Consider the following 22,512-nt stretch of genomic DNA (forward strand, 5'->3'; position numbering starts at 1 on the left):
AAACCCAATTTTAGGGCTCAAAACCCTAAGAAAAAAAAAAATTAAACTAAATATTACAAAATTAACATAGGAGAAACAATGAGATTAGGGTTTGGAGACGAACAGTTAAGGGAGAAGCTTAAAGAAACCACTTTGCAAGCGAGATGCTAGGGTTAGGGTTTAAAGGTGTTGTTCTGTAAGACAGAAAGAGTGGCAGGGTAGGGTAAATATGGAAGCGCATGAGAGCAATTTGGTACGAAGGCGCCTCCCCATTTTTTTTAAAATTGACTGACCCAATACCCGACCTCATGTGAATTAAATTTTTTAGCTGCTAGTGCCAGTGCGTGGGCGTGCGTTCCGACTAAAATAAAAAATAATGTTAGAAATCTTACCATTGGCCGTGTGCCCATTTTTGAGCTATTGGATTTCAATTTTTTTGAAATCCAACGGTCCAGATTAATTAATTTAATAAAAATTTATAAAAATTGTTTAAAAATACAGAAAAAAATAAAACGAAATATTTTTTTTATATAAATACCTATTCATCTTTCACAAAAATTGTACTTTCAGATAATGACACGTGACGTGACAAGATTGGCTAAAAATCCTATCCAAAATTTAAAATTAAATTATTTTATAAAAAAATTAATAGTATTTAAATACATATTGACTTGGTTATTCAGTTTAGAGGTAGAGATGCACTTGGGCAGTTACTATTCACTGCACTCAATTAGTATTCATTTGGGTGAATTGAATTGACTCTTGACTAGGGGTTTTTTAGAGGTGGAGTTGCTCTTATACAATATCACTTTTCTTATACAATACTAGTATATGTCCACACACAAAAAGGGTATGAATTTGTTTTTTTTTATTTATTATTTTTAAAATTGAAAGAGAAAGGAAGAGAGTGAGAGAGAACTGTAGGTAAAGACTTGAATAAAAAATAACAAAATTTTGTTTTATGAAATTACATTACTGCCCTTAACTTTTTGTTGTGATATACGACTAAATGGTCTTTTCATCCTCTTTTAGTTGATAAAGAGAGTTTTATTAATATGTAGTTTAGATACTGAATAATTAAATAATAAACGGCCTATTTAGTCTCTAAATTATATTTGAATACAAATTAAGTTCCTAAAAAAATTGTTAATCCCTTCGTACTATAAGAATCAAAGCTCTAATATCTAATTTTTCATCAATTGAAGACACTTTAACAACCAATTAAATTATTTTGTTGCCCAAAACCTAACATTGCATATACAGGGTTAACACCCTTGTATATACAACGTTACCTTGGGCATAAAGGAACAAAGGCCTGGAGTACAAGTAAAAGAATTACACATATTTCAGCCTTGCCGCCCTTTTTTTAACTTATGGCCCCATCAGATTTCTTTAGCTACCAAAATGTGGCGTGTCTCATGAGAATCGTGACTGCATCACTAAAAAATTAAAAACCCCAAAACCCTACCTATATATATTTTGTCCGGAGGAGAAAATTGAAATAGTCTTGCTTTTTGCTGTTTTTCTTGTGGTGGATGGGCATTCAGGTAAGAAACAACAATGCTTGACTGGTATCATTATTTCTTCCAGATTCTTCATTTTAAATAAGGATGGATTGGGACGCAACAGATATTAAAAGCCTACTTAATTAACAATCCTGTCTTAATCATCGCATTTGTTTATCCAATATATCTTGTTTTGATTCCCTCCTCATTTGATAATTCTATATTATATATTTCATCTCAATAATTGATGTCTGCTTCAATGGTTTTGTAGTTGTTCAATTAGGTGATTGCTTGGAGAAGATGATCAGCTTTGGCTTGGTGCCGGTGGTTAATATCAAGCTTAATTAGCAGTTAATTGGTATGTGACTTTAATTTCTTCCTGTTTTTGTAATTTTCTTGCAGCAATTAAATTAAAGTGATATATATTGCTGTTAAGCAAATCCTCCAATCAATGGCTGATTTAGCTGGGCCAAGGCTTTATGGTTGCTACAAGTGCCAGAATCATGTTTGCTGTCATGATGATATTGTCTCTAAAGCTTTTCAGGTGATCCAAGCACATGTGATTTCTCCTCCATATCTCTATTTACTATTATGCAGTTTACAGCAATTGTTCTGGCAATTGGGTCATTGCATCAGATTTAATAGTGTGTCATTGCATTGAAAATCTGGTCTGGAGTGTTATATTTGATTATACAGAACATGAAGTTTCAGTTATGGAAATGTTTTTATTTGCCATAAATAGTATACTATGTTATGTTATCCGACTATTAATTGATTAGACGGATTCAATAGTACATAATTGATATGTCATGTCTTCAGGCTACCAATGAGCAGATGCATTATTAGTTAAATGTCTTTCGTTGATTCGTGAATTCTTGTTTAAATTTACAGTTCAAAGAGAGAAACTTATCTACAACGGGGAAGTCATTGTGACGGTATCTCAAATCAATCACGTATGTACTAGAGTGTGGTAAAGTCAAAATGCATGACAGTACCAAAATAATGTATATACCACAATGATTTCCATATTGTAGGCAAGTCCTAATAGCCGGATAAGGCAACACAAATGATGAGAGTGGGTGGAGAAATGAGTCACGATTAGGTTGGGTCTGGAGTTTAATTCTTCATGTTGTGAAAAAAAAAATAGAAAAAGATAAAAACAATAGTGTGACAAGACAAGCATCATCTCATATAATTTAAACACTATATATGGAGTACTTTGCAAATATTTGAAGATCTTTGTGCCATATATGTATACATATATATGGTATGCTTTGCTTTGTTAGGCAAGCCGTGGCAGGGCCTTTCTGTTCTCCCATGCAACAAACGTGGTCGTAGGGCCTAAAGAGGATCGGCATCTGATCACAGGTCTCCACACAGTTGCTGATGTACACTGCTATGATTGTGGGGAAGTGTTAGGCTGGAAATATGTCAAGGCTTATGAGGAATTGCAGAAGTACAAAGAAGGAAAATTCGTTCTTGAAAAATTTAAGATTGTTAAGATCAATTGGTAGCATATGTACTCATCAGTTCGGGTTGTGGAATTTGTTGTGATTGATTGTTCATAAGTTTCTATTCGTCTTGTACAAAGAAACTCTTAATTTCCAATTCGGATATGGTGGTATCCTTTTGTAAATAATAATAAAGTTGACCTTTATTCATGAACGAAAATTTTATTTGTCAGACGATTTGACATATAAGTCAATTTGTAATCATGTTGATTTTTTGTTCAAATCTAGTGTCGCCAACCCTAGCTTCGACCATGGTTGGTTATACATTCTCCTTTTCCTCTCTATCTCCACTTCCTCTCTGTCTCCTCTTCCTTCTTTCGGTTGTGTTTTCCCATGCTCTCCATATCGATTTGTCCTTTTCTTCTTATTCCACTAGCATCCCTCTTCCTTGTTGATCCATACTCTGATCTGCAATCATGCTTTACTGAGATAAACCGTAGAGCTTCGGTGCTTGCACGGACTTGGTGTTCTGAACACCACCACCTTCTCTCTAATTGCCTTTGCTGGCAGTGTTGCTTCTGGGTTTCCACATGCCAAACCGACTGTCGAGGTGATCAAGTTCGGGTCAGGTAATATTAATAGTGCTTAAGCTCAGAAAAAGCTCATAACCGCAAGCTCAAGCTCGAATCAAATAATTGTTTCAAGTTCTAGTTGGGCTCGACTCTAACTTTCAAGTTCAAACTCGGCTTGGCTTGTAAACTAAATATGAACTTTTATATGGCTTTGGTCAACTCAGTTCTCTGAACAAGCTTGAACAGTTCGACTTAATTTTTATTAACACCTAAAATAATAAACTTCATTTTCAGAATTTAGCCCAATGATATATATTTTTTTTTCTTTCAGTTTCAGATTCATCAAATCGGTCCTTTATCTATTGACTGACTCATCAATGCTGCCTCTACCATCCAATTTCGTTAAGAATTTCATTAATTGGCTGACTTGTCATGCATATGGCCCAACAAGCCAATAGTGTTGTGTCATGTGGGTGTATATTAAATATCCATTCCTTCGATAATTTTTTTTGAAGAAAGTATGATATTCATTGAACATTGAAATACGTACAAATTAAGGATATGATGCTTACAATGGGTCTAAATAAAAATCTTACCGGGGCTTTCAATAAAGACCTAAAATCACAGTGGTTAAAAGAATTATCAAAACAAATTCAAATAAAAGAAAAAAAAAATCGGTTGATAAATGAATTTCAATTTGTTTACAGTAACTTATCAAATCTTGCTCTATAATCATATAGAGAGCTTAGGCAAAAACACAAAATACATTTCATATAACTTCATTTAAAAATTCAGCCATGATCCTAATAAACTTGTTACTTAACCAAGTTAAAACTATAAACTGATTTAAGATCAGTAAAGACTAATTTTTGATTCTGTAATATCAGTTTCACAGTTTATGCACTTCTACAAGATCAGTTTTAAATTTTTTTTGCACTTCTATAAGATCAGTTTTAAAATTTTCTTGCACTTCTACAAGATCAGTTTCATAGTTCATGCACTTCTACAATATCATTTTTAAAATTTATTGTGCTTCAACAAGATCAGTTTCAAAATTTATGCACTTTTGCAAGATCAATTCCAAAACTCTAACAATTATGCAAGATTAGTTTAAAAATTCTTGCACTTCTGCAAAATCAATTTTAAAATTTTAGCAATTTTGCAAATTCAGTTTCAAAATTCAAGCAATTCTACGAAATCAATTTCAAAATTCTTGTACTTATTCAAGATAAGTTTCAAAATTTTAGCAATTCTACAATATCAATTTCAAAATTCAGTAATTTTGTAAGATTAATTTACAAAATTCATGCATTTTTGTAAGATTAGTTTCAAATTTTCGACCCTTCTGCAAGATCAATTCAAAATTCATGCATCCAAATCATCAAAACCTCAAAATCAAATACGTGCACAAATACTAAAATCAAAAGGAAAAAAACACTCATAAATCTAGGGAACATAATAAAGAAGAAGATGAGAGAGAAGTATGAAAAGAAGGAAGAGGGGAGGGATAGAAAGTGAGAGGTAGGAGGGAGGAAGAGGAAAAAAAAAAGAAAGAGAGAGAGAGAGAGAAGTGCCGAAGAAAAAAGAGGAGAGAGATAGGTAAACACTAATCTTTCAAACATAGTGAGATAAAATTGTAAATACAAAGACATTAGAAAAACAACCATAACATTACCTGCCACATGGATATGTTTTGTCCCTCTATGAAGTAAATCAAAAACTTTATCTCTCCAAAATATAGTCTTGCAAGTTGGTTCTATGTATAATTTCTCATAAAATGGAAGAAATATAAGATTAATTACATAAAAATTAAACACTGTATTATCAACAAGAAGTAGAAAATTTTCTGATTTGAATTTTTGTGAAATCCCTTTTTTTCTTAGCAAACCTCCTCATGACACTCACCTTGGTGCTCTATTATCAGTGACCCTGTAACTTCGGGTGAAAGGGGTGTTCTCTTATCTTCTGACAATATCATCACCTTGCCTCCTGCCCCACCTGCATCGACCTCGAGTCCCATCACCACCACCCACCATGACAAAATTCCACTCCTTTATCTCTCTCGATCAAAAGCCTGAGGTTTTAGATTGCGAAAGGGCATGGGTACTGGCCTGGTAGGGCAATGGGGATTTAGATAGGGGAAGACCCATCGCTCTACGACAACGACATTCTCGAGGTTGGCTAAGTTGGTAATTAGGTTGATTTGGCAGTCAATTACCAGAAGAGAAGTGTTACAACGGTGTGGGAGTGGGACGTGGTAGGTGGTAGACTAGTAATGGTGGGACTTGAGGTTTACACTGACGGTGATGTTTGTGGCTAAGATGGTTTATTTTGTTGAAGATGATGCATTTGGTTTTTACATTAAAGGGTTGTATTCAATTAAGAATTTAAGGGTTATAAATTCTTTGAGTTTAATAGAGTTTCATAGACTCCATGTGAATTTTTAGTGAAATCATTCAAAAGCTTATGGGAAGAGACCTGATTTCATAGAGCCTAAAATACAATATAAAATCCCTCCAAATCAATTAATATCTTTTAAAATACTTTAAAATCAAATTTTAATTGAATACATATGGAGTTTTATAAACTACTTTAAATCCGGAATCAATACAATCGGATGCTTAGCTACTAGTAGTATCCGAGCCAAATCTTAACCAAGTAGATCTTGCAACTTTCTTGTATTCCCTATTTTGGCATTAGAATGTTTTGACCCTTGAATGGATTTCTTGATTCAACATTGAGCCGACTCCACTTTCCTCTCCCACGACAAAAACTTGTTTCCCAAGTTTGAACTCCCATTTTATCATTGATGACGACTCTATTCGACGCTAGCAACCGCATTTAATTCTTTCCGCCATTTTTTTCAATTTTCTTACATTCTAGCTGAAGGATAGACTTTACCTTTTGCTTAGGGAAGGACAACAATACTACTACACACTTCCTTGCTCGTAGGTTAACTTCTCTTATGCATCTAGTCACTTCACTAATGTGAATAGGTTAGGTTATAAAGGGGGGTGGGTTGGTTATATCTCTTATTTGCATTCTTCTTCAAACCTTTTGGCAAGATAGTTGGAATTCACGCTGATATAGCGTGTGTGCCAACAATGCTTTGTCTTTGAAAAGGCAGAATATTGTTATATAATTCGCTGTTTCAAAATATGTTGTCTGTCCTAACTAGATGTCGTGGGGCAATAAGGGGTACTTTATCTAAACTAGGCAGGATAATTTCGCTAACTTTCCTGCTCTGATAACAATGTTTCTATTCAACGGGTGTGGTTATTGGAAATAATTTATTGTGTCCATCGTTTGGGCTTATAATAAATTAAAAGTTGCTTCTGCTACTCAGCCTAGGGCCTTTAGTATTGTTCAAGGACGTGTCGTAGGATAATGACTAGGAGGATTTAAAAGGCATTATGGCGTTAAGATTGCGAAGGTTTAGCTAAGACTTAGCTCGGGTCCCCACTACCACCCCCCATCCGAAGGAAAATGTCATTTGGCGCCAAAACTTATTTGTTTCTAAATGGATTTGTTTCAACAACATATCTTAAGCGTTTGGACATAGGATTTATGGCCTTTAGTTGCGCGTGCTCTACCTCTGTCTGTAGTAAGCGCTCTCAACTTCTGTTCATGGTGGGGGTGGATGGCCTTCATCATTTCTAGGGAGGCTAGGTCGGTCATGACTTCGTTGAATGACCTTTTAATTAGGTTGTAGTCGGCCCTTTGGAGTAGCGTGGGTTGTGCTATCTAAAAGCTTTCCATGCAAATAGTTCTCTTTGGAAGAATCGGGATGAGGCAGAGTCCGTTTCAAAAAAAAAAGTGCATGTATATTCACAAGGCTTGGCTTACTATAGAATTTTATAATCTACTTTAAAATCTTGATTGAATAGTGAATAACCTTGGACTTCTATGGATTCATATAAAATCTTGATTGAATGCATATGCATTCGTAAACTCTTTTAAAATCATTTAAATTCCTAATTTAATACACCTTTCTAAGTTATTTCATCTTATTTTTCAATTATTATTTATCTTTTGTCAGCCAATGTGGCACTATATTATTGACTTTGTGGCCCATATATATGACAAGTCAGCTAACTAACGAAATTCTTAATAGAATTGGATGGTACAAACAACATTAATGAGTAAGTCAATAGATAAAAGATCAATTTGATGAGTTTAAAACTTAAATGACCAAATTGATGACTTTGCAATATATAAGATTTTATTTGTGATAAAAAACCCTTAGAAAGAATGAAGCTTTTATAAAAAGGGTTTGAGCCAACTTTTTTTAAACAAAAAACCACATGACCAAAATACTCATATACCAACCTTATAAACATTAAAAACACGGGCCTAACTAAGCCCAACCCGCAATAAGATACTTTTAGCCATAATTACCCTAACGGTATATGTGAGCAACTGGAAGGAAATAAAACACGTCCTTGCATCTCTGTTCGTCAGCTTATCACAAGGTCTTATCAGCCATTTCAAAGAGAGAAGGTAGGAGTTTGCAATTTATCAACTCATATGAGGAAGTGGAAAGTGTTGAAGGGACTGGCTTAAGCATCGGTCACAATACTTACGGTTTTACTTGCGCCGATGTAGGCTGTGGTGCCAAATGTGGTGCTTGATCATCAACTTCCACATGGCACGCCACTGAAACTAAGCTTCCAAGAACCACACTTGCGGATGGTGAGATAACAGAAAAATACAACTTCGAAACAAACAAATTGGCTGGAGAATAGGAAATTGTAAATTTCTACTTTCTACTTTTTATTACTTGATTTTGATTGAATTGTTTATTTCGAAGATATAAGTGGCCTTTGTATTACTATTTTACGAGATATTTTTTAATGTACAGAACACGAAGTCGTACGTCGTGTGTTATTATACAAGTGAAGAATTTTTTTTTTTCAAGTATGACGCATGTATTTGTATTCTAGAAATATTGAAACTTTTTTTTTTTTTGTTTTTTTCAATGGTTTTTATTAAACAAAAATAGGTGGATACATGGCATTATTTAACTAGAGAGGAACTCCAGCTCAGTTAATGTACCTGTCACCTAGAAAAATTTCTAGGGGAGTGGATGGACCACTTTCGAGATAAGTGGGCCTGGTTTTACAAGAGGAAGATGGAGTCCGACACTGACGCATTTTAGCCACTGGACAACGTATTTTAAGCCCTTCATAGGTTTTTTTTTTTAGTCTTGGATAAATTGCTTTGTTTGGGCTTGTTTTATTGGGTTGGTTTGATAATATGTTTTGTATTAACTATTAAATAAAGTTATTACATAATTTTTGGTTAAAATTCAAAGTTTAAAAGCATTTTTCATTAGTTTTCTTTAGAAAGAGAATGATAAACATGCACAAATAAAATAGAGAATGAAATCCTTAGAATGGTAAACATGCAAAAAATATGTCAACTATAAGCATATTTTATGTGGCTCCAAATGATGTTCTTGTGGATCATTTCATACTCTATTGTTCGTCTATTAGCATTAGAAGTCCATAACGTTAGCAGGTACAGGGTGCGTTTATTACACAGGATTATCTCGGACTGGATTAGTTGCAGGGACTAAGCTGGACTGGCTTAGAATAGACTAAACTTGACTAACTTAGTGAAACGTTTAATGCAGTGTCAAACTAAAAAACTGGATAAAATAACAAATTATAATATTATATTATTTAATATATATATATATATATATATATATCTAATAATATTTTATTATTAATTCAACTTTTTTGGGAGTTTTAACGAAAAGTTCACGGTACTGTTCATTTTAACGAAAAACCATATTTTTACACTAAAAAGTCAATCCTGATACTATTCACTTTACCCTTTATTTTGTCCTTATCATTAAAACTCAAAGTTTTCAAGCCCTTTTCATTAGTTTTCCTCTTCTTTTTTTTCCCTAAAAATTCGAACACACACTTCTACCTCTCTCTAGAGAGTTCTTTACTTTTGTTCCTCTTTGGTTCTGTCCCCAATACTTCCTTTCCTCCCATCTTTTTCCTACAAAAAAGCTTCAAAACCAAGTTTCCTGCAAAAATCGTCCCCAAAGCTACCTTCTCCTTCCTCTCTGTCTCTTAATCTCTCTTCGTCCCCAACTGTCTCCCCTTCTCTATCCATTTCTCTTCGGAATTTTCTGAAGAAAAGGGAACCTTTATGGGAATTTTCGAAAATAAGGTAGAATTTTTCTATTGAGATTGTTTATGTTTTTTTTTTTTTTTTTTTTTTTCCGGATTTTGGTGGTTGGATTTTGAGATTTAGGTTGTGAGTGGGTTTGGGTTTCAAATCTGGGCATAGGAGGGCAAATGGAGTTGCCCAGAAGCATGCTTGCAAACTTGCAGCTTTCATACAACATGCAGACAGTTTTGAAAACGCGACTAGCAATCCCATAGTTTTTGAGGGGTTTCGCTAAGACCGGCTAATCCCATGGTTAGTCGAGGCGAGTGAAGGTTAGTGTCATTAAAGTTAGTCCCAGTGGGTACCAAACACGAGACTGGACTAACTCTTAGTTCAATCCAATCTAATGAGAGTTAACGAGGGATAACAAACGCCTCCACAATGTTTTATCTTACGTTCACAATTAGAGATCAACTTTTGCCATTTCATTTTCTAAAACAACATGCTTATCTCTTTCAAAATTAGAGTTCGACTTTCGCACTCTTCTTCGACAAAAAAAAAAAAAAAAAAAAAAAAAAAAAAAAAAACCCTGCTCACGTCCCACCTTCCCACGTTTATCATTCTTACCGCCCTACAGCTGTGGGTTGTGCTTAATGCTTATTCTCTCAATTGGCTTACTAGTGGGAAAAAATAAATAAATAAATCGGACGGCAGATATTTGTTATTGACAGATCAAACAAAGTCGAAGAATCCAAACAAATCAAATTGATGAGAGAGAAAAGGAAGCTTCGTAGAAGCCAAGCTCACGGACAATTTAAGCTATTCTCTCATTTTTCAAGATTACGTTTTAGCCACATAGGCCCCCTCTTCCCCCACCGCAAAGAACCTTCCTAGAAAGTTCGAATAAAAAAAAATATTTAAACATCATAAAATTAAAATTTACAAATAGAAATCAAGATCAGTGATCACGTTGTAGATCAAATTGTTGCACCACATCTGACTTTGGAATTTCAAACACTTTTAGGCCGTTCGCATGTCTTGTTCCTTGATAAATCAACCGTCCATTTGATCTACTTTCAACATCAAGGTTGCAAACATTTTTGTGTGTCGGTACATTGTCATGTGGTGTTATTGTTTATTCATATTTTTAAATATTTTTTCTTAACCTTATGATGTTTTTCATTTTGTTTTGCAAATTTACACCTTTAGGTCCGGTTTTATAAGAGTTAGGTTTCATGTTCCCCCTAGTTTCTTTGTATCTTTGTCATTTTTGTTTCTAGACGGGTAAGGTTTATGCCCTCATTCTTTTTCATGTATTTTTTAATTTGTTTTTGTTGTATTATGAGATATTAGGTTTATGTTTTCCTAACTAAATATACATTTTTTTTTATATCAATAAAATTCTCTCATGCCGTCAAGGTTTTCTAAAAAAACAAAACTCATATTTTTAAATATAACATATTTTCATTCATATTATAACCGTATAAATTAGTAACATCATGTGACAGTGTTACAATTAGACGAAGACATTTGTTTTCCAATTTGTTGGGATAGGGCATCATCAAGGCAATAACTAACCAAATGGGTGGCTAAGATTGAGATAGAGTTGTAGCCTAGGCATCTTGCAAATTAATATCAATAAATTCCACACCAATGATGCATTTTGTATTGATGTAAACTCCTACAAAACAAAAGAGGCCTTAAGCCAAAACATTATATATATTCTTCCAATCCCCATAGCTCTGCAAAAGTCCTCTTGTTATGTGTTGTTGTATCGCATTTTCCACTACACATTAAAATACAAACCATGGAAAACAAGGGCACCACCTCAAGGAAGTCCACAGAACCAACTGAATACCAAGACTTGCTGCCAGTCATGGCGGAGAAGCTGGACGTGGAGACGTTTGTGTCCGAGTTATGTGGAGGTTTCCGGCTTCTGGCGGACCCCGAACGGGGGCTGATCACGTCGGAGAGCCTGAAGAAGAATTCAGCGCTTCTCGGGATGGAGGGGATGAGCAAGGAGGATGCTGAAGGAATGGTTAGGGAAGGAGATCTTGATGGAGATGGTGCACTGGGTGAGACTGAGTTTTGTATACTGATGGTGAGGCTTAGTCCTGGGATTATGGAAGATGCTGAGACATGGCTTGAGAAAGCACTTGATCAAGAACTCAACAAGTCTTCTGATCAACTTTGATGTTGTAGAATTCCAGTGCTTTTTATATCTCAATTGCAGAATGACATGTTTTTCCAATATATGTCCTGGATATTTGATCACTTATGTCGATTGGTGTATTGTTGAAATTTAATTTCGATCCGTTAAACGATTGGAAATTAATGTCTCATCATTTTAGCTAATTTCTGTTTTTTATTTATTTTTTATTTTTTTATGAAACTTGGCAAGTCTGCAGGGCACTGTTAATAATGTTTTATTAAAATTGTTAGATTGGATTACATAGTGTAATTAAGAGGACAAGATCATGATTAAGGGATTGTTTTCCCATTTGCCATCTCATAATTTATAATCTAATGAGACCAAATGGACCGGTCATTGCAACTTGGGATGCTTGGCCGGATCACAAGGAGCAAACAGTGACAAAATAATTTCTTATACTTGTCTTGATGCTTATGAATCGATGTATTTGTTCTTATGTAAAATTAATAGATCCGAGTGGTTACGAGCACTCGTTCATGCACATTAAGTTATGTATTCGATTTTCACATACTTTGATATTCATTTGTCTGTTACAATTTAAACAGTTTATTATCGCTTTCGTTTGTCCAACGTACGAATCTCTTGAGTGCAAAAGGCGCAGGGTTGGCATAGGGGTCCAGAGGGAAAAGCCGAAGTTATGACTTGTGTGGCATTTGCGCGTGATTCTTTTGTGTATGCAGAGACATCACGTGGCAAATATCTATTGAACCGTTGGTACAACACATGACAAGTATTTGCTGGAACTAGAGACGCCATCGGGGCTACACATTAGCTGCAAAAGAGAATCTCTCCATTTGCACATGGTGGAAGAAGTGCTCAGAATGCAACGAAGCTTCCTACCAGTTACTGAGTCACGTCCATCAGATATCTGATTTGGTACAGACAACCTAGTTCAACTTTCCAAAACTGAACTAGATATTGACCAAATCCAAACATTTCTCCATACGAGGGGATAAATTACAGATGCGAGATGAGTCAAGACAATGTGTTCCAGCAGAAATCTAACCAAATTCTTATTATTTCAACCCTAGAGATCAACTTGAACTTCATAATAACATGAACTTGAACTAAGTACTAAGCATCAGCATATAACTCACTCATAAGCGAGTACATCAACCTCATATATCTTTACCCTGGCACAAACTAAAAGTAAATACAACACCTGCATTTACGCGAGGGACTTGACGTATATAAGGCGGTAGAGGCGTTGCTTGAAGAACTAAATCATGATGGTAGCATACTAAAGGTTTTAATCCAAAGTTTCAGGTCTGAATCATTGCTAAGAATGCTTCGCCATTCAGAGAGCACAAATTCCGTAATGGAAGGCATGGCACGACAGAATCAAAGATCCCCACTATCAGTGATTGAAGGCATGGCCAGATTTCATTAATCCCCTAGAATAGTGGTGGACTTGTGGTAGGCATGGCAAAAGAAATGATCCCACTAGGACAATTCTTGTGAAATGGCAACGTTATGCGACGAAGTGGGTGAGTGACGGATGATCGAGTGAAGAAAACGCAGAATGTTGCTATCTGTCAATGGAGTGTAGAGAAGCAGGCAACCAGGACAGTTTCCTCAATTGAAATCTGGAAGTGATGTTGGCAAGAAGCTCAGTTCATTTTCCTTTAGTAGACAAGTTCCTGCGCCAAAAGCAACACTTCAAAACCTGGTCCAAGAAATTGCAAACTCGCGGCTGCCATTTCCTTTCCTCCAGGAAAAGAAGCACTGGATATCCAAACTACAAAAGTAGCCATACATCCATAACCAACAAGCTCAAGTTTTACACCAAACTCTACTCTTCTGTTTGTCAGAACAAATGATTAGATACAACCATGCCAGGCAAACGGAGCGGCCGGTCCCGAATCAAACAGACACACCTGAACGTTCTCGACATTGAATCGATGAATCATAGGAAGAAACAAAAAGGGTAAATGCAGATAAAATAAAAATCAAACACGCCCGTAAAACCACGACAGGAGCAATTCATTACATGAAATCTTGAATGATCCACAGCCAGCAGACACACAATCCCATAGGACAAAATCACTAACTCGACAAATCAAACCCAACAAAAAGATATTGAATCTTTAACATAAATCATCAAATTCTACCCTACAAACAAGTCAAAACAAGTCAATGGTGGCGTACCAGACTTCATATGGACACGCTCGACCCTCCCGTATTTAGAGAACAACCGGTCCAGCTCCGATTGCCGAGTTTGCCGACGAAAACTGGCCTCATTGTTGCCATTTTCGTGCAAATTGCACCGAAACAAACAGTCCAAAAAATCCCCAAATGATACAGGAATAGTCAGAAGATAGAGAGGGTAAGGTTGGGCTTTCATTTTCAAACGAATCCCATCTAACCGAGGACCGTTTAGTCGCATATACCGTCCGATTGTCCGACTTTTCGTACTAAGAGAATTGCGTTGCTGACTAATCACTGGGCTACTCAACTTTTATTTTGGTGGCCTGCTGAGGCTTCATTTGGGCTACTAGCCTACTACCATCAAATAAATAATGTTATTAGGAGTTATTCTCTCGGTCACTTTGTGACGAAGAATTTATGATACCCACCGTTAGATTATATAGTGGTTGGAATTATAACATCAAAACACATTAATTTATTGTCCACTTTTGATATGAAATTTAAGGGGGTAGAAGCATCTTCGAATGAAATGTTAAAAGGTCTTCATCAATAGTAACAGTAAAAAAAAACAACATTAGTGTTTTCTAATCGAAATACCAATTTTTATGTGGCAATAACGTGGATTGACAGCAAAGGTGGTTGGGATTATAACATTAAAAATATATTAATTTATCGTCCCCTTTGATATCAAATATAAGGACGGATAATATTACATTTCCTGGTCACCTTGGTGATCAATAGAATATTTAAGATGTTATTAAGCTTTTAATAGTGGCTTAGGTGAATTTGATTTTTATATACACAAAAAGTTCGTATACAAGATTTAGGCTATTTGATTTTGATTTGTAATACCATAGTTGTTGTGGTGTGAGTTTAATAAATATGTTTTTTTTTTTTTTGTTTAAATTGTTATTATTCAATTGATGGATACAAGTTGAGAATACAATATAAATATAATTGTAAGAGTAGTTTGAACTTAAAAAAAAGGTTTCACAATAAAAATGTACCGATGAACTTTGTCTTCGTCGCTTCGATATATATTGCCAAAATTTAGCCACCAAATCAACAAATCATGCAACTCTAGTCCTACTCGCTGTTTGGGATGTAGTTCAAGATATCCCATGCATGAATACATATATATGAAAACTAATTAACTCGTAAGACTAACTCTAACCCATGGCCTAAAATCTATAATTTCCCTTTTATTTCTCCTAATCCATTCCAACCCTAGTTCTAATTTGAAGTTAGAACCTAAAACTTAAAAAAATGCCAGATTCTGGCCAGTATTTAGACCAGAAAATGATGTGGGCCCCACTAACAAGAGTGAAACTTAGCGCTTGAACGTCAGACGAGGGGTTGCAACACGCGCACGCGAGTGACGCGCAAACGGATAGACCGGCATGGCCCCACCCACGTGGGCATGTCAGTCACTTGCATCAAATTCCAACGGCTAGTTTTTCAACCAACTACTGATATCAATTGGTTGTTGGTTGATCCAACGGCCTACATTTATTTTTTATTTTTTGTTTTATATTTATATATTTATTGAATCCAACGGCTGAGATCGAATATAATCAAATCTAAGGGTAAAAAAAAAAGGTCTAACGGCCCAAATTTAAATCCAATGGCTAAAATAATTAAAAAAATTATTTAACTCAAAATTCACCTAAAAACTTTATAAATACCTATGTATTTGTTCAAACATCCACACGAAACTCTATCATGTGTTTTGTATATGCTTCATATGTATTCTGTGTGTCTTGTGTGTATCATGTATTTTGTGTTTATACATCTCTATCATGATTTTCATATTAGTGTTTCATGAGTTTTATGTATCGATTTAGTAATTTTTCAATATTTATCTGAATTTAAATATTTTTAGGTTAAATTCTTCATAAAATTAATTTAGGGTAATCTACATAATTTTTTTTTTAAATGTTAATTTAAAAAAAAAAAAAAAAAAAAAAAAAGCCTAAATTCATTCTTTAATAATATGGGGCTAAAATGTTATGCCAAAAAGGTTGAAGCAAAAAAACTGTTTCTGGGTTAAAACCTAAATTTTCCGAGCTAAAAATGTTTGGTTTCAAGCCAAGGGTTGACAATGGTCTAAGTTGTATTTGTGACATATTTACTTCGAGACTCTTGGTTCTAGTTGCATCTTGTGGTGGCCGTATTGGAGTTTAAAATCTTTTGCGTTCAATGCAAATCATCTCCAGATCAAGAAATTAATGATCATCAGAGAACATATACCCATCTGACACCTCTTGTACTTAGTTGTTCTTTTTAACAAGAAACGATTGAGCACAATTTCCATACTTATTTTAAACCTTCAAATCAACTCAGCTCTAAAAAATAATTGAAATGGTTACCAGAAGGACTGATAGATAGGTACTGAAACTTCGAATGATACTTTGGCGATTCCAACAATTAACAAAACCTCACCATAAAAGACTGATGTCCTAACCCTAAGCACCCCAAAAGAGAAACAAAACAATATTGTGATTGTGGAAGCAGCCACACCAATGCATGCATGCACCTCCCAACAAATGACTAACAAAACAAGTTCATGTATATTAGCTTGCTTGGGCAACACACTTCCTTATGTTTACTACTCAAGGAAAAATGTCTTAATCTTGTTTAAAACCAAATTAAAATAAAATAAAAATAATTACGATGATAAATTGACTAACAGAGTTAGTGGATGAAGCAGGTGAAAGGAGGAAGTTTCCAGGAAGAACTTTTGTTTGAATCAATGGGTTTACTTTCCTTTGCTTTCCACAACACAAACATTAAACAATTGGAAACGATATGATTAAATATAAAAGGCAGTTGCAGAACAAGCAAAGCAAATGCGATCATTGATTTGTACATCGCATGGTCTTCTTTAACTCTTTACCAGCCTAGCACCCCTGTCCCCATAACACACCAGACACCTTCGAAATTCTCTTCTTTTTTTACAACTTGTCCCTTTTTTTCTTTTTAATTTGTGGGCACCAATGAAACTTGAACAACATTTGAATATCATATGTTTCTACCACCTCTAACTATAAAACCGTACATGTTTTGTACGTATTAGAAGTTAGTGTTTTTGGTCAAAATGGTAATTGAGATTGGCATAATTTTTCACATTGGTTCTTGATACTGAAAATTGATAGACAGATCTAGTTGGAGAAACGGTATTACATATGACTAGTCTAACAAAGATGATGACAAATTCAATTGGAGATAGTTTTTTTAACATTTTACCTTCAACTTAACTTTATGAACTATCTTGACAATAAATAGTTTCAGTTGTCAAGAGTTTCAATTGCCTCGTAAAGATTGGATCACAAAAATTGCAAACACGAAATAAAACATAATCCCATAAAAAGGGACACCGTTCATCAAGATTAGTTAAGAGATTAACTAAAAACAAAACTATCCTGCTTTGAATTAACAGTTGAACTTTGTTTGTTTCTTGTTTTTTTTTTTTTTTTTTTTTTTTTTTCTTCTTCCTTTAGAAAACACAAAAGCAAAAACAAATGTAAGGACATATTCTTCTACGGCTGTACGCGTACGGCAAACAAAGTTAGCCACAAGTCACAAGTCACCAATAAAATATGAGGGCAAAATAGTCAAACTAAGTGGGTCCCAGGCGTAAATAGTCCCAACCCACAAGGGTATAATCGTAAACAACGGTTCATATTCGGGAGCACTACCTCTCCTGTTCCGAAATTTCAGAAAACTTAACAGTTAAACTGACCAAAGGCCAACTTGAGCGAAAGCAAAAGATTCCAAAATTCTTTCCAAAAAGGCAGAGAGAGACCAGACCAGTCCACTTATCCCAAAATTCAAAAGACCATTAATCTCCCTTGGTTTGTTTGACAAGTTTAATTTAGTTTTCTGTTGTGCACTTGGGGCCTTGCATTGCTTTGTGCCCAAGTCAGAAGCGAGAAGCCAGAAGGCAGAAGCAGCCGACAGCTTTTGGTGTTTTCATGTCTTCTACATGTTCTTCTTTAAAGGGTCAGTTCTTTTTTACTTCAATTATGCTCCATTCAGTTCAAATTTTACTTCTTTTTGTTGGTTTTTTTTTCATTCTATACAAGCAAAATTGAACTCGGACCTCGGATGCAGGGTGAATGCTCTTAACTATCGTAGCTATAGCTTTTAAGTCTGTTGCAGTTTTTCTAAATTCGAGTACGCTCCAGAGTTCAAATAATTCATCTTTTTGTTGTTTTGTGTTGTGGGTTTTGGAGATAATTGGCAGATGTTTTGTGGTTTATAAGTTTGTAACTGCTTTTTTCTTGTGTTTTTTGGTTATCCTTTTGTTTTTATCTCTCTCTCTCTGTCTCTCTCTCTCTAAACTTCTCTCTCTCTAAACTGCTACTTTGAGTCATTTCTACCCTTCATTTGAAGAAATAGTAAAATAGAAAGACATATTTGGGCTTGTAGCAGAGAAAAAGAGTGAACAAGTTCTCAATTTCTTCTCAAAGTTCAATTTTCTTGGTAACTTTTTCTTCTCATTTTTCAAAATCTGATTCATGACATCATATATGTTTGAATTTTGAATTGATGGCCTGTTGAAATTTACCGTTTTTCTTTTTCTGGTAAAAATTTCTTACATGTTTTAGAATTGCTCTGCAGGTGTCTGACATGGGTTTAGGAGACTTTTAACCAAGATTTTTCGTCTGGAGGTGAAATTCGAGCTCCGAAATTGAAGCATCAATGGAAGAAAAGCCGTTCCCGGCATGGTCATGGTCAATTGAGCAGTGCTTGAAGGAGTTACATGTGAAGCTAGATAAGGGTCTGAGCACTTATGAGGTTGAGAAGCGGCGCGAAAGGCATGGCTGGAATGAGCTTGCCAAAGAGAAGGGGAAGCCGTTATGGCGGCTTGTACTCGAGCAGTTCGACGACACATTAGTGAAAATACTTCTGGTTGCAGCCTTCATATCTTTTGTTTTGGCTTTCATGGGTGGAGGTGAGTCAGGGGACTCCGGGGTTGAAGCCTATGTGGAACCGTTTGTGATAGTTTTGATTCTAGTCCTCAATGCCATTGTTGGAGTTTGGCAAGAGAGTAATGCTGAAAAAGCGCTCGAAGCGCTTAAGCAGATGCAGAGTGAGTCCGCTAAGGTTTTGAGAGACGGGTATTTGGTGCCGGATTTACCTGCAAGGGAACTTGTTCCGGGTGACATTGTTGAGTTGCGCGTTGGAGACAAAGTCCCTGCTGATATGAGAGTGGTGGTTTTAAAGACTTCGACTTTGAGAGTTGAGCAGAGTTCATTGACTGGAGAGGCCATGCCGGTGTTGAAAAACACTGATCCGATATCCATGGATGACTGTGACTTGCAGGCTAAAGAGAATATGGTTTTTTCGGGCACAACAGTCGTCAATGGAAGCTGTCTTTGTGTTGTGATTAGCACTGGCATGAATACTGAGATTGGGAAAATCCAGAAGCAAATACATGAGGCTTCCTTGGAAGAAGATGACACCCCTTTGAAGAAGAAGCTGGATGAATTTGGAAGCCGGTTCACGACTGCAATTGGGTTTGTTTGCCTCATTGTTTGGGTTATGAACTACAAAAACTTCCTATCTTGGGATCTCGTCGATGGATGGCCAACGAATGTTAGGTTTTCGTTCGAGAGATGCACGTACTATTTCAAGATAGCTGTTGCACTTGCTGTGGCTGCAATCCCAGAAGGTCTTCCTGCTGTTATCACAACTTGCTTAGCTCTTGGGACAAGGAAAATGGCACAAAAGAATGCGATTGTGAGGAAGCTTCCGAGCGTAGAAACCTTAGGATGCACAACCGTGATTTGTTCGGACAAAACGGGGACTTTGACAACAAACCAGATGTCTGTGACAGAGTTCTTCACTTTGGGTGGAAAAACCACTGCTTCTCGAACAATTCGTGTTGAAGGCACAACTTATGATCCCAAGGATGGCGGAATTGTTGATTGGAGTTGCTTTAACATGGATGTTAACATGCAGGCCATGGCAGAAATATGTGCTGTTTGCAATGATGCTGGCATTTATTTTGATGGCCAGCTCTTCAGGTCTACAGGTTTGCCTACTGAGGCAGCTCTCAAGGTTTTGGTCGAAAAGATGGGAGTTCCAGACGCCAAAGCGAGGAACAAAATTCGTGACATGCAGCTCGCTGCAAGCTACGTAATCGACAGCACGGCAGCGAAATTAGGTTAGCAGAAAGCCATATATTCTTATGTTCTTCCTATGATCTTAGCTGCTGTCAATGGATTAGGTTTTTAACTGTCAATTTTTCTACAGGGTGTTGCGAGTGGTGGACAAAAAGATCGAAAAGGGTTGCCACGCTAGAATTTGATCGTGTCCGAAAGTCTATGAGTGTTATTGTCCGGGAGCCAACTGGGCGTAATCGACTTCTTGTCAAGGTACATGTCATTGCTGTCTGCAACTTGGTTTGAGTTTGCTGTTGCAGCATGTTTTCATGCTTGATGTATCTGGTGCGATTGGCAGGGTGCCGTTGAGAGCTTACTGGAGCGCACTTTCCATGTGCAACTTGCTGATGGATCCCTCGTTCCAATCGACGAAACCTGTAAACAGCTATTGCTCTCGAGACTCCAAGAGATGAGCTCGAAGGGATTGCGGTGCTTGGGATTTGCATACAAGGAGGAGTTGGGAGAGTTCTCAGATTATTCTTCCGCAAGTCATCCTGCTCACAAGAAGTTGTTTGATCCGGCCTGCTACTCCTCCATCGAAAGTGACTTAATTTTTGTAGGCATTGTTGGGTTAAGAGTACGTATACCGCACAAACCTTTCGTTGATTGATTTCTAAAGTTGAAATTTTCGAAGATTTCCATTTGTAACTGTGTTTGTACAGGACCCTCCTCGCGATGAAGTTGGCAAAGCGATCGAAGATTGTAGAGAAGCTGGAATTAAAGTTATGGTGATAACTGGAGATAATAAGTCCACGGCTGAGGCAATCTGTCAAGAAATCAGATTGTTCTCTAAAGACGAGGATCTGAAAGGGAGAAGCTTTACAGGAAAAGATTTCATGGTTCTTCCGAAATCACAACAAATGGAAGTTTTATCGAAACCAGGAGGGAAGGTTTTCTCTCGTGCCGAGCCTAGGCATAAGCAAGAAATAGTAAGGATGCTGAAAGAGATGGGGGAGATTGTTGCAATGACCGGAGATGGAGTGAACGATGCACCAGCACTCAAACTCGCTGACATTGGAATCGCCATGGGAATTACGGGGACTGAGGTAACAGAGACACTCTCTCTTTTTAAACTGCCGCTTATACCTCTTGCTAACTTAAAGGCCTAAGCTTTCATGTTTTATAACTCAGGTGGCGAAAGAAGCTTCGGATATGGTTTTGGCAGATGATAATTTCAGTACTATTGTTTCCGCTGTTGCAGAAGGCCGGGCCATTTACACTAATATGAAAGCTTTCATCAGGTACATCTCCTTGTTCAAAATCCTTCCTCCCACGTCTACCGTTTTCTTCCTTTGAGTAAGCACTTTATCAATATGTCAATTTGCAGGTACATGATATCTTCAAACGTCGGAGAAGTTATATCCATATTCTTGACCGCTGCGTTGGGAATACCAGAATGTATGATACCTGTGCAGCTTCTGTGGGTAAATCTGGTTACCGATGGACCGCCAGCAACAGCTCTCGGTTTTAACCCAGCTGACATTCATATTATGAAGAAACCACCTCGGAAAAGCAATGATCCTCTTATGAGTTCTTGGGTTCTCTTCCGTTACTTGGTAAGTATGAACGGAATGGTAATTTGTCCTACTTCAAATTCGAACTTCAACATGCCACTCATATGCTTAAGTACTAACCTGTTCAAAAAATGCAGGTAATTGGTTCCTACGTAGGCATCGCAACCGTTGGCATCTTTGTCTTGTGGTATACTCAGGCTTCCTTCATGGGCATCGCTCTTGTGAGTGACGGACACACACTCGTTGACGTGTCTCAACTTCGCAACTGGGGCGACTGCCCCTCATGGTCAAACTTCACAGTGGCTCCATTCACGGTTAGTGGGGGTCGGACAATCACTTTTTCCGACCCCTGTGACTATTTTACTGTTGGGAAAGTGAAGGCAATGACTCTGTCCCTCTCTGTACTGGTGGCCATTGAGATGTTCAATTCCCTCAATGCTCTCTCTGAAGACATCAGCTTGGTGAAAATGCCACCTTGGAGGAACCCTTGGCTTCTGGTTGCCATGTCGGTCTCATTTGGGCTTCACTGCCTCATTCTCTACATCCCGTTTCTGGCAGATGTCTTCGGTGTTGTTCCGTTGAGCCTGAATGAGTGGCTTCTCGTAATTTTGATCTCCACGCCAGTGATACTTATCGACGAGGTTCTTAAATTAGTAGGAAGGAGGAGGAGGTGGAGAGCAAAGAAGGAGAAGACAGCATAATAGAACGAGTCAATTCACTGTTGATTAGAATTCTCTGATGATTATATTTGTGTACCTAAAGTTTGTTTTATGTCAAACTAAAGGCATTAATCACCATTTATTCATTAATCAAATTCGAAAAAACGAAAACA

The 22,512-nt window shown here is 36.6% G+C and overlaps 3 protein-coding genes across 4 annotated transcripts; all 3 read left to right on the forward strand.

Annotated features, from left to right (window-relative positions):
- The first annotated feature begins 1,935 nt into the window (after positions 1 to 1,935).
- On the forward strand, positions 1,936 to 3,131 carry LOC137733298 (protein yippee-like At4g27745). Its single transcript, XM_068472450.1, has 2 exons — positions 1,936 to 2,028; positions 2,771 to 3,131. Exons 1-2 carry the CDS (start codon positions 1,936 to 1,938, stop codon positions 2,996 to 2,998), a joined length of 321 nt encoding a protein of 106 aa, XP_068328551.1. The 3' UTR covers positions 2,999 to 3,131.
- An 8,143-nt stretch (positions 3,132 to 11,274) lies between these two features.
- On the forward strand, positions 11,275 to 11,985 carry LOC137735636 (calcium-binding protein KIC-like). Its single transcript, XM_068475082.1, has one exon. The coding sequence runs from the start codon at positions 11,444 to 11,446 to the stop codon at positions 11,828 to 11,830; it is 387 nt and encodes a 128-aa protein (XP_068331183.1). The 5' UTR covers positions 11,275 to 11,443; the 3' UTR covers positions 11,831 to 11,985.
- Positions 11,986 to 17,743: 5,758 nt separating this feature from the next.
- Positions 17,744 to 22,504, forward strand: LOC137733553 (calcium-transporting ATPase, endoplasmic reticulum-type). 2 transcript variants are annotated; one of them, XM_068472691.1, is made up of 8 exons: positions 17,744 to 17,998; positions 18,620 to 20,168; positions 20,258 to 20,379; positions 20,465 to 20,743; positions 20,829 to 21,212; positions 21,298 to 21,407; positions 21,494 to 21,722; positions 21,818 to 22,504. In XM_068472691.1, the coding sequence occupies exons 2-8, from the start codon at positions 18,701 to 18,703 to the stop codon at positions 22,379 to 22,381; spliced, it is 3,156 nt and encodes a 1,051-aa protein (XP_068328792.1). In that variant the 5' UTR covers positions 17,744 to 17,998; positions 18,620 to 18,700; the 3' UTR covers positions 22,382 to 22,504. The 2 variants fall into 2 exon arrangements, with proteins under 2 accessions (XP_068328792.1, XP_068328793.1); XM_068472692.1 differs by lacking the exon at positions 17,744 to 17,998 and adding an exon at positions 18,347 to 18,481.
- Positions 22,505 to 22,512: the final 8 nt, after the last annotated feature.

This window comes from Pyrus communis, chromosome 5, assembly GCF_963583255.1.
Source record: "Pyrus communis chromosome 5, drPyrComm1.1, whole genome shotgun sequence".
NCBI lineage: Eukaryota > Viridiplantae > Streptophyta > Magnoliopsida > Rosales > Rosaceae > Pyrus > Pyrus communis.

Excerpts from the sequence above, each read along its gene's own strand:
- LOC137733298 (XM_068472450.1), top strand. The coding sequence starts at position 1,936 with ATGGCTGATTTAGCTGGGCCAAGGCTTTATGGTTGCTACAAGTGCCAG. Across the intron at positions 2,029-2,770 it reads TTGTCTCTAAAGCTTTTCAG|GCAAGCCGTGGCAGGGCCTT; the intron begins GTGATCCAAGCA and ends TTGCTTTGTTAG.
- LOC137735636 (XM_068475082.1), top strand. The coding sequence starts at position 11,444 with ATGGAAAACAAGGGCACCACCTCAAGGAAGTCCACAGAACCAACTGAA.
- LOC137733553 (XM_068472691.1), top strand. The coding sequence starts at position 18,701 with ATGGAAGAAAAGCCGTTCCCGGCATGGTCATGGTCAATTGAGCAGTGC. Across the intron at positions 21,408-21,493 it reads AATATGAAAGCTTTCATCAG|GTACATGATATCTTCAAACG; the intron begins GTACATCTCCTT and ends GTCAATTTGCAG. Across the intron at positions 21,723-21,817 it reads GGGTTCTCTTCCGTTACTTG|GTAATTGGTTCCTACGTAGG; the intron begins GTAAGTATGAAC and ends CAAAAAATGCAG.